Genomic DNA, 12,051 nt, shown 5'->3' with positions numbered 1-12,051 from the left:
AAATTTTTTTGGTTGTTTGATATTTTTGTTTGGCTTTTTTTGGCTTTTTGGCTTTGAAATGGCAATTTTTTTTGGCTAAATTACACTAACACTCCCTGTGGTTTATATTTATTACAGTTCTCCCTCATCTTTTAGAAATTACATCTCCCTCCTAAGGTTTAAAGTTTCATTACAAATTCCTCTCTCAGCAATTTAATTTTTTTAAATATCAATTTTGCCCTCACTAGGTAAATTACATTGACACCCCTCACATTTTAAAAATTATAATCCCATCCCTAAGATTTAAAATAGCATTACCAATTGTCCCATCGGTTAGTATTAGTTGGAAAAAAAATTAATTGAAAAAAAAATTTGTTAGTAAAATTTTTAAATTTCTGTTTAAAAATCAACATAAACTCATTTTTTGAATTTACATTTTTTCCTCAAATTTACAAACTGAGACAACTATTTATAAACTAAAAAAGTTATCAAATAATTTTTTATGACAGTTTTTAAAATTTTTGTAAATATAAATTGAAAACGAAATGGTAACTAAATAGGTTTCAGATGATAAAAATATCGTAAAATTAACAAATAATTAAAGAAGTTACCAACGTAAGAAATGACTTATTAAAAGATTCTTAGGTTATATATGGTTTGATTTTTAGAATTTTTTTTAAAAAAATTAAAAATTAATTTGGTTAAGAAATAAAAAATAAAAATAATTATCATTTTTATATAATTTTTATCTTTCAAGTGGTTGGAAATAATTTTTTACAAATTAAATTGAAACAACCATACTTATGTATATAATCTGCCCAAAAGGTAAAATGATATTTATTTTTTATCCTTAAATGATAATTATTTTTTATTTCTTAATCAAATTAATTTTTAATTTAAAAAAAAAATTCTAAAAATCAAACCATACATAATATAATATTTTGATAAGTCATTTCTTACGTTAGTAACTTATTTAATTATTTATTAATTTTACGACATTTTTACCATCTGAGACCTATTTGGTAACTATTTCGTTTTTAGTTTTCAATTTATATTTACAAAAATTTTAAAAACTATTATAAAAACTTATTTGATAATTTTTTTGGTTTATAAATTGTTGTCTCAGTTTGTAAATTTAAGAAAAAAACGTAAATTCAAAAAATGAGTTTATATTGGTTTTTAAACAAAAATTTAAAAATTTTACTAACAAAATTTTTTTTCAAATAATTTTTTTCCAATTAATTTTTTTTTCAATGAATTTTTTTTTTTCCAACTAAAACTAACCGAAAGGGCAATTGATAATGCTACCTTAAACCTTAGGGAGGGGATTGTAATTTTTAAAATGTGAGGGGTGTCAATGTAATTTACCTAGTGATGGCAAAATTGGTATTTAAAAAAATTAAATTGCTGAGGGAGAGAATCTGTAGTGAAACTTTAAACCTTAGGGGGAAGATGTAATTTTCAAAAGATGAGGGAGAATTGTAATAAATATAAATCTCAGGGGGTGTTAGTATAATTTACCCTCTTTTTTTTTTTTTGTCCTTTTATAATTTTTTAGCCCCATGAGGAAAAACAAACGACCCCATGAGAGGATACAAAATGGAAAGCTGAAGAGAGGTTTAGGCTAATTAGTTAAATTGTAAAATTGGTAGAATGTTGTCAATCTCTCTTCATAATTTTGAGTTAATCTAAACATGTGATATAATGTATAATTCAAAATGATTGACAATCTTAGGACGCTTAGTCTTAGGACATGCTAATCTTAATTAATTTAGTTCATCCAAATAAATATGGCTTATGTTCTTCTTTATTGTGAATAAGTTTTGGAGTAATTAAAAGGAAAATATTTATTTGAAAGTCTCATCTCATAAAAATATGTATAGGAAAGTCTTATGAATTTTATTATAGACTATTAAGTCTCATTGAATTTGAAAAGGTACACTATAAAGTCCTTTCACTTGTGGATATGTTACTTTTGCACAATCGTCTTATTAAAGTTTTGTTAAATGTATCATTCTTAAAATGTGACAGGAATATCATTTTAATATGTGTTTTGTTTTATTAAATTTTTCCAAATGTGTTCTTTTTAAAATATGACAATGAGACATTTGTGCACTATTGTTTTATTAAATTTTTCCAAATGTGTCATTCTTCTTAAAATGTGACAATAAGACATTTGTACACTATTTTCTTATTAAATTTTTGCAAATGATGTTTCTAAATGTAGATATGTTTTATTTGAAAGATTTTAATGTGAAATAGAACTTATGTTTCCATAAAAATATTTGTAAAACTAAATGCTCCCCAAGTCATGGATATATAATTTATTAGTAAATGCTCCTAATTTAAAAGAATTTTTTGATGCTTCGTAATTTTTTTAATAAATAATTTGCCAAATAAATTACATTTTTCAAAAAGTAAAATTAAAATAGAATACGAAAATAGGCAATTAAAAAAGTTGGAGCCTTTTAAGAAAGGGAAGACCTCACAGTTTGGGTAAAGGACAAAGACTAAGACTCCCGGTGGAGGTGACCCCACCACCCCCATTATTTTTTGATTGGTCCAATTTTTATTTTTTATTTTTTTTGGCCTTGGTCTCACAAATCCCCACGTGGAGGTAGGGTGCTGGGGATCCCCAGCACTGCCGTTGGGTAAATTACACGGGCAGTTTTGAAGTTCAGCAAAAATATTATAAATTTCATAATTTTAATATAATTATATTAAAAAAAAATTAATATAGTTAAAGGGATTAAAATTAATATAGATAGTATAAAGATGGAAAGCTAAATCAAGTAAAATATACATTTGAGACTAAAAAATATGATAACATAATTTCTTATCCATATAATTAACAAATTATTAATTAAAATAAGGCTAAATGTTATATAAAGTAAAATTTTAAAAGAACTTAATATAATTATACTAAATTTATGAGATTTTAATTTATTTTTTTTTCCAAAACTTAGGAAAGGTCAATGTAATTTACCCTATTTAATTTTAGTAATTAAAATTAAAAAATGAATATGGGTTACTAATTATAGCCACGGGGGTGTTATCTCTAATAAGTAATATTTTTTATCATGTCCCATGTTATACCTTACTCTAATCAAACATAGTATAATAACTTATAATATATAATCTAATTTATAATTCCATGACATTATCAATTTCCAACAAGGCCCAAAAATCATATCCAGCAATCGAAGAGCCTAACATTGTGTTTGGTTGAGAAATTTAAAAAAAGATTTGAAAAAAGAAGAAAAAAAATATATGCAAAACTAAATAAAATATATGTATATTTTATTAACATTTCGCCAATTTTTTTCCTTTCTCTTTCCAAATCTTTTTCTAAATCCCCAACTAAATACAACTTAAGAGAATCCATGGCATAAATGAGATGTGCATATTTACAAGCAAAAAAGCATTTAGAAAGATACAAATTCAAAGTCATAGTATTTGTGCCTGATTAGCATATAAAACTGTAACAAGAATGCCGCAAAAACATATCATCACTATAGAATGTTATTTGGATTGAGCTTCTAAGCTCCATTAGTTGGAGGAGGTCGATGAGTAACATCATCACTGCCATAAATGTTTGTATCTTTCACACCATCTGTTACCGACGATGATGAGTGATTGGTCCTTCCATTTTTTTTCTCATCATCCTCATCGGATGCATCTTCAAGCATGGAACCTTTTCGCCTGAGTTCTTTCACTTTCCGGAATTCATCATAATGAGCTCGCCTATGCTCCCTAAAACTCAAGCTGTTCCTATCCGATTCAGAATCAGACAGAACTGTGAAACAAAATGGCAGACAGAGCACACAAAAATCACCAACCATCCTCGCACACGTGTCAGATAGAATACTGATAGTTGTGTTTGATAAAAATTGAGGTGCTGAGTTAAAATAAGTTTTTTGATATGTACTAAATGAAATTTAAAATTTATTATTTTCAAAAAGTTTCTTCCTTGTATATTGTGGTGGTGAGGTTGTGGATGTGGTGGCACGAATGGTTGTGGTGGGGTAGGGGATAGTAGTTATGGTGATGGTGAAGCTTGGTGTAGTGGAGGCAGATGGGTGGCGATGATGGTTGTGGCTATGGCAGTAGTAGCAAAGGTGGTGGTTGTGGAGGTTGAGAGATGTGGCAATGGTGGTGGAGAGGCGGTGGAAGCGGTTGTTTGGTGGTAGTGAAATGGTGGTCGCGCCTGTAGTGACGATAGCAATGGTGGTGGAGGGGTGGTGGCAATGGTAGCCGTGTTGGTGTTGGTGGCAGTGGCGGGGGTGTAGTAGTAGCGGTGATGGCGGTGGCAGTGAGATCATAATGGTGTATATCAATATTTATACATAAAAAGTTATAAATTCAATCAAAATTAATTAAAAACATTGTTACCTAAAATTTTCTTAATTTTTAACCTATATTTTAAGAATCACTCCAATTTTTAAATGATACTAATTGTGATTATCAAATGGACTTAATTGATTTTCAATCAATACATTCAGCTTTAAGTACTGAATTGAGTTATCAAGCACCACCTTAGTATTCAACCTTAAAAGTCGCCTTCAGTTACTCCCTGTAATATGAGAAACTAATCAACAGAAAATAGTGGTAGAATAAATCAAGAACCTTCATCATGATCCAAAGGATCTGCCTCATCCTCAGAAGACGTCCAGCCACCGCATACCTGGGAGTTTTCGCCCCCACTGGAAGAACCCACATCATTCAAAGCAGAACGTATTGCATCTGCATGCACAGCATCAACGGTGCAATCCTCAAAACTACCCCTTCCAGGAGAAACAGATCCTGCACTAACAATGAAACTCAGCTAATATCAATCATAACAGTAATAATTTTTCAAAATAAAAGCGATGGTAATAGCCCTTTTCCACCATGCCACCATTTTGCACTAAGATTATTCTTAGAAATTAGGAAATCACCACCAGGACAAACCTTTCACTGTACTATCAGATAGTGTGACAAAGCAAATTTACGGATATTAATCGATGTGATCCCTCCAAAAAAACTCCATAAGAATGCATCCCATATTGCACCATGTCATGAATTAACAACAGTGCACAAATAAATACGTGTATCTATATAGCGAGTTTGAAAACCCTTTAGCAGATAATAGCAGTTAAGTGCCTTCAACTTCTGCACCATCAAAACTACATGACTTTGTATAGAATATGGATACACACATATTCATAGAGATGAAATTAGTCAACATACCATCATCATTATAACTACTAGTAGGGTGATATGGTGTCTTCGGTTCAGTTATTTTCTGCCTCACGGGTTTATTTGCTTCAATTTCCCCAAGATTATCCTCATTCCATCTTACACGGCCCCTGGCACCCCAATAAAAATAAATGCTCACATCAGCACAATTTGCATAGATATCTCATACACTGATGAAGCTTACATTAGTAACAAATAGCAGTAGCAAAACAGCAATATCATAAGAATATAACCCAATATGTTGCCTATCAATATGAAGTAGAAGCATAAAGTTTGGTGCCTTCTTTCCCTTACAGAAAGCCATCCCGACCATGGCATGCCTATTAAGGAGTCATCCCGACCATGGCACGCCTAATAAGGACAAGTGTGTTGTCAGGTTTAATGACCCGCTATCAAATCAGTATCATGATGGTGCCAATACAAAATAGTAAGGTCCTAAGAAAATCTTGAATCCAAACAAGAAACCAATATTTAATCAAGGATACCTGAAAAAAGTCCGGCACTTTTGGCTATTGACTACATTTGATGTAAGCTATTTAGAAGTAGCAGTGAGGACTAAAGTGCTAGGCAACACTGCCCATGTACAATCTGATGTAAAAATTAATCTAAGACAGTGCTAAACCAATTTAACAAGTTCTGTTTTTTTACTCTTTTTTTTTTTTTTGGGGGGGGGGGGGGGGGGGGGGGGGGGGGGGGGGGGGGTTTCTTTAAAAAAGGTGGTGCAATTGGGAAAGGGTTATAGAGGCAAAGTTTTGAAATTGTGCCGAGGTTGTGAGCAATAATATGTCTTTTCTTTCTTAATTGCAGTAGAATTATTTAAGCTTGTAAAAGATGATCTTTTTTCCAAGGTAATTGAAGGAGTTAACAAGTATCTCTAGGAAATTTGGTCTAGGCTGCCTACAACTGGGATTGTTTTGGGTTTTGATTATGGACAGCTTCTAGGGTTATGGCTTCTTCGAGGGAGAAAAGGATTTCTAGGGATAAGAGATGAAAAGGTGTGACATTGGTTTGATTTTAAAAGTGTCAGCTTCATAGATTTCCAAAATAAAGGCTGTTAAAGGCCTGAATGGTGAGTGGTTCAGCGTTTAATGGCCAAAGTTGAAGACTAATAGGTAGGGAAATGGATTATGATTGATTTGGACATCATTGGATAGATTTTGAGGGTTGAAAAGTTCACTTTTGAAGGATGTGAACAGTAACTTGAGAAAAATAATTGGTTTATTGACAAAGAAGCAGGAAGAGATGTTTCACCATCACATGGGTTAGGAAAATTCACACAAATACATTCTCAAATTCACATAATATCATCTCTCTAAAGAAGAGACTTTTCTTACTTGACAAGGACTTGAATTAATTAACTAAATATATTTGGTAACTACAAAAATTCTAAATTAACTAAAAAGTCACTAAAAAAATCAAAAAGCCAACAACATAAACCAAAAAATCAAAGATTCCCTTCTCTCTACTTTTTGAACATCTTTTCGTAAAAAATCAAAAGTCATTCCAAACATACTAATTTTTTTTACATCATATTTTAGCTAAAAAGTTAAAAAGTTACTAAGAAAGCATATTCCCAAACGAGGCCAAATTCCAAATAAAATTCAAATCTATGTTATCTGGAGCGTAGATCGTTCTGATACGTGGAACAAGAACGGGGAGCGTAGTACACCACATGCTCTCAAATGTGGTATGATAGACGTAGACTTGTATAGATTACACAACAAAAATGAAGGTACTTTTACAAAAAATTTCTTTTAACAATTATTATCCAATAAAATGTAGTTTTTTTTCCCCCTTAAATGAATAATGTAGCAACACATTTTTATAATTGTTGAAACCCATCTTTGACAATTTGTCCGGTCAAAACTTCACTCACCTTAAATTTTAGTTCATTATATTTAATTTTTTTACTTCTAAGAAAACCTTTAGGAAACATATTGGAAACAATCTTCGGGATCGCTTAGGATCACTAAATTTACCATTTTGAAACGAAAGTGTACCATATTTCAGAATGTGCGTTCCAAAACGTAATTTGCTAGGGTGATAGCGTTTTCTAGTAACATTGATTCAAATAACATTACTTGACTCTTCATTGGCCCCAAGGATACTACTCATATCCAGCAAGTATTGAAATTACCAGATTACCCCTAACTACTGAACCCTAATATAATAACACAATATTTGTCCAACAACATAATAAACTTTAAAAAAAAAAAAACACAATAAAAGACTTAAAACTATTCCAAAACTTCATTCCGTTATGCGCTAAACCTGTTCTATACTCTCCATCACAAGGTCTGATTATGAAGTTTGAAGGTTTGTAAAGAACATAAGAGTTAAACAAAGAAGAAGAAAGTTGCAGAAGAAGTTAGCCATCAACCTTAGAATCCCTCAAGCATCAATACATAAGGTTATAATTGCATAGCACAATCCTCAACGAACGCTATTCATAGAAAACTTTTACAATACTTGTTCTAATTGAATTGAATGAGTTACAACTGATTACAGACTTCTTCATACTCCGTACTCTAGGACTTCAACACCAACTTGGGGGGGGGGGGGGGTGGGGGGTAAGTCATAATCAATCTAAAATATAGTAAAATGTAAAGACCCATTAACTGATTTGGCCCATAATAAGACTCATCAACCACTAGCGAATCCCAAACCAAAAATCTTCAACTTTTAAAGTTGAAGAAACTTGTATAAAACAAGGAGTGCCACTTGAGTATCAAATCCCTCAATTAAATGAGCCCTTTTAGGCCTGACATTTTTATAAGACGTAGGCTCATCAAAGTGGCATCAACATAGGTCCAAGTGTTACAACCTTATCAACCAAGTAAGTCAATTTTTGATAGAAGCATAATGAGATTGGGTGGGGGACTCTCATGGAGGAGTCATGAAATTTGATGGGGGCAAATGTCACAATTATTGTTAACATGTTGTCACTTGAAAATAAAATCCCTAGGTCGGGCAGGCTCATATAAGGTTGATCCTTTTAGAAACCTCAGCCCATCATTTACGCTCAGAAGAACCAAGTTTTGGATCCTTGACACTTGCATGGAAACATATCAATATAAGGAGGCAAACTAACCAGCTGAAGCTAAGCAGGATGAACAATGATTCTATTAAAACAAAACAATGTCTTGTTTACTGTAATTCATTCGGATCCTTTTATCTTTTGGAAAGTACTAGTATAAACAATGTGCTTACTAAACCAACAATCTTAATGAGCCAAAATATTTGAGGTGCGTAGCTTATATTACTTCATTCTGTAATCCGGTTATGTTCTAAATCCCCAAAGCACACAATCCCCAAAGCACACCAAGTAGTTGCTAGTTGTCCCAATTATCCTGAAATAAAAATAGATCCACTTGTTACAAACAAATTGAATATAGTTTTTCACAAGAACAAGAGTGACGACTCACAATTAGTTATGTTCAAACCAATATTTACATGTCCCCAAATGAGATGTGACAAAGGTGACTAGAGATCTCAAAGGTGAAATATAAGAAAAAGAAAATTTTCAATGATGGAAAATATAAACATAATCAAAAAGCAAACATTACATCAGAACAAGGATATAATACAACAAAAGAAAGGATAAAAAAACCATTGAATAATAACATCCAATAAAAAATGCAAATCTATTTATACAAATGGCAGTTTGGTTGACAAGACAAATCTACAATTAAAGGACTTACCATTGGGCCAAGAACCATGTTAGATACTTATAAATGTCTATACATTATACCATGCATGCTAGCGTGCAAGTTTTGATTCTTAAGTACTAGGTGAATCAACATACCCTTTATTATGACCAAATTTACTAAGGAAGATACCTATTGCTAGGGTTGCAAACAAGCCGAGCTTGAGCCTTGAGCCGAGCTTTGTAGGGCTCAAGCTCAACTCATTTGTCTATTGAGCTCAAAAATCTAGCTTGAGCTTGGCTCGAAAATTAATCCAACTCGAGTTTGGCTCCACTTATTAATACGAATCAAGCTCGAGCTCGGCTCGAAGCTCGATAATGGTTTTTTTTACTATTATTTATGTTGTTTAAATGTATAAATAATATTTATACATATATATATTTGTTGATCTTCAACAAAACAAAATTTTATTAAAAAAGAAGTGAAGTACAAAAGAGGACAAGGAGTCCTCAAAATAAACCAAGTACAATTCAATGCAAAAGAAAACAAGAAACTATACGTCGCACACTGGCACACAACCTCTAGAGATTAGAAAAAGCATAACCCCTTTAAAGGGGGAAGCCACCAAAACCCAAAAAGATGTCAAAAGATGGAGTTTTATCACACAAGTGATCCAAATCCCCAAATATGTCTTCAAAGATCCTTTCATTTTTTTCCAACCAAATGACCTAAAAAATTACAAAAACCACACAACACCATAGCACCTTTGCCCTCCTCTTGTCGCCCAAGCCTCAAAAATCAATCAAAAACCATATGGGCACTCACTTCCGGGCAACCCACAGTGCATTTCCCAAAAGAAATAGCCTATGCCATAAACTTAAAGCCACGAGGCAATGTAAAAATAAATGATGAAGGACTTCCCGTCTCTTTTGCACATGATGCACCATTGAGGATACAGATAGCGATTAGGCCTCCTCTTTTGCAAAGTATCATTGGTCTAAATGCTTCCATGAACCATCAACCACATAAAAATCTTCACCTTGAGAGGCACAAAAACTTCCAGATACTTTTATAGAAAGGAAAAGAAGGTACACTTGATTTGTCAATGATCATATCAAAAAGGATATACAAGAGAAAACCCTCGAAGCATGAAGTAGCCAAACCCTCTTATGACCCACATTTGGAGTTAAAGAAAACCGATCAATTCGGGAAAGCAAAGAAACCAATTAAAGAAATTAATATATATATATTATTTAAATAATAAACGAACCTAGCTTATTTGAGCTTGACCTTGACCTTGACCTTGACTCATTTTTTAAACAAGCCTAAAAATCTGGCTCAATTTCATTTATTTACTTAACAAACCAAGGTCGTGAACAACTTGGTTCATTCCTACCTATGGTAGTAACACAATAACAATGTATTTTGATAGTAATGGTTTCAACTCTATATACCTTCCCTCTTGTTACCTTTTATTTCTTTCTGTTATGCTTAAAAATGGTACAATGGGGGAGTTGGTTGGTTGAAACCTTTATCCTAGAATACACAATCAAAACGATTAAATCAAAATATGCACACAAGTTCCCACTGGCCTACCATGCATTTTTGTGTGTGAGAGAGAGAGAATCTTAATACCAAGACTTTTTACAAGAAACAAAAAATTGAAAATTGGATAAGACATATAATTTATAAAACTAAAATGAATTTCTTAACAACAACACAAAATTCAAAATGCAATGTGTTGGTGCATAAAATGCACATATTTTATTTTAATATTAAAAAAAGACATTTATTACACCAACACAATGATATAAGAGTATCTCCAACGCTTACTAAAATTTTTCATTAAATTTGAGTAAAAATTTCATCTGATACCATGCGTTCCAATGCTGATTTTTCAATTTTCATCAAACAACCAGTTGACCAGGTGGACGTCCGGAGAAAATATACGGATGATAGTTCGGCTTGTGTAAATTGACGACATCTGAAAGGAAAAAAATTTGCAAGCTCGGTTGACCAAGCGGTTGTCCTCACCGGCCGTTTGGTGTAATTTCCCCAACGGCTATTTACAGTAATTTAATGAAATGCTGAAGGCATCCTCAATTTGATATTAGTTTGATGTTATGTTTGGAACACCAAACTGGACTTTTTTCATCAAATTTAAATTTGCTAATAATAAAAAATTTATAAAAAAAGGAGTAAATGTTGGAGATGCTCTAAGAAAACCAATCCCAAATGACAAGTTTCAAACTGGTAAAACTTTCCCGCCCAAACAGACCCTGTATACCATTAATTTCAAAACTCTTCCATCACAGATCAATGACCAAATATCAAATTACATTCCATCGGCGCACACATAATCATAAGAGAAATATTAAACAGGGCCATTCTATCTAATTTCAAGCACATTATAACGAATAAATCGATATATAGAAGACAAATCTAGATCAAGAAACGAAATCAAAACAAAATCATGAATAACCATAGATGCTATTGATGAAAAAAATAAGAAATCAATTGATCAGATTCAAGGCTACAGATCAACAAACCGTAGAGGTACGAAATTGTCAAACCTAAATCAAAAAAATTCGAAGAAATTGGGGCGATAAGGTCAAAAGCAAGAAATCTGAATTCAGAGAATGAACTGTCACAATAGGAATTGTATATATACACATAAAGATGTATAGAGAGAGAAATTCATACCTCTGGAGATTGCCGGCATGAACATCCTCGCAAATCTTCGCAAATTGCATAGGAGTTGTTGGACTCGTTATGAAGGTTGGTCCTCTTTTGCAACTTTCTCGACTTTTTATTTTCCCGGATTACCCCTCTATTTAGATGGTGTTTGGGAAGTGAGTTTTTATGTAGATTTTAGTAGATGTAGGTTTTTATGAGATAAAAAATTTTTGGTGTTTGGGAAGATAGTTGGGTTTTTATGTGGTTGGATGTGATGTTTGTGAGAGAAAAAGTGAAATGATTATGGGGTTGGATGTGATATTTTGTTTGGATGTGTTTTTTTTTGTTTTGCAAAACTTTTGTCTTTTAGTGGAAAAAATGAGAAAAAAATTTGGGAACTTGCTTCCCAAACACCACCATATGGACTCAGCCCACTAAAAAAAATCATTAAGCCTCCGTTTGGGAAGTAGGTTGGCTTTTTGGCTTTTTGGCTTTTTGGCTATTTTAGCCT

The 12,051-nt window shown here is 32.3% G+C and overlaps 1 protein-coding gene across 2 annotated transcripts; it reads right to left on the bottom strand.

The window, feature by feature from the left end:
• Nucleotides 1–3,363: 3,363 nt before the first annotated feature.
• On the bottom strand, nucleotides 3,364–11,701 carry LOC114315358 (protein phosphatase inhibitor 2). 2 transcript variants are annotated; one of them, XM_028261975.2, is made up of 5 exons: nucleotides 11,568–11,701; nucleotides 8,481–8,567; nucleotides 5,209–5,327; nucleotides 4,606–4,782; nucleotides 3,364–3,775 (listed from the first exon to the last, which is right to left on the bottom strand). In XM_028261975.2, exons 2-5 carry the CDS (start codon nucleotides 8,483–8,485, stop codon nucleotides 3,519–3,521), a joined length of 558 nt encoding a protein of 185 aa, XP_028117776.1. In that variant the 5' UTR covers nucleotides 8,486–8,567; nucleotides 11,568–11,701; the 3' UTR covers nucleotides 3,364–3,518. The 2 variants fall into 2 exon arrangements, with proteins under 2 accessions (XP_028117776.1, XP_082738437.1); XM_082882311.1 differs by lacking the exon at nucleotides 8,481–8,567 and having other exon boundaries at nucleotides 11,568–11,665.
• Nucleotides 11,702–12,051: the final 350 nt, after the last annotated feature.

This window comes from Camellia sinensis, chromosome 8, assembly GCF_055761805.1.
Source record: "Camellia sinensis isolate YWXY chromosome 8, ASM5576180v1, whole genome shotgun sequence".
Taxonomy (NCBI): domain Eukaryota; kingdom Viridiplantae; phylum Streptophyta; class Magnoliopsida; order Ericales; family Theaceae; genus Camellia; species Camellia sinensis.
The sequence above is the reverse complement of the archived record's forward strand: the minus strand, read 5'-3'. Positions and strand labels throughout refer to the sequence as shown.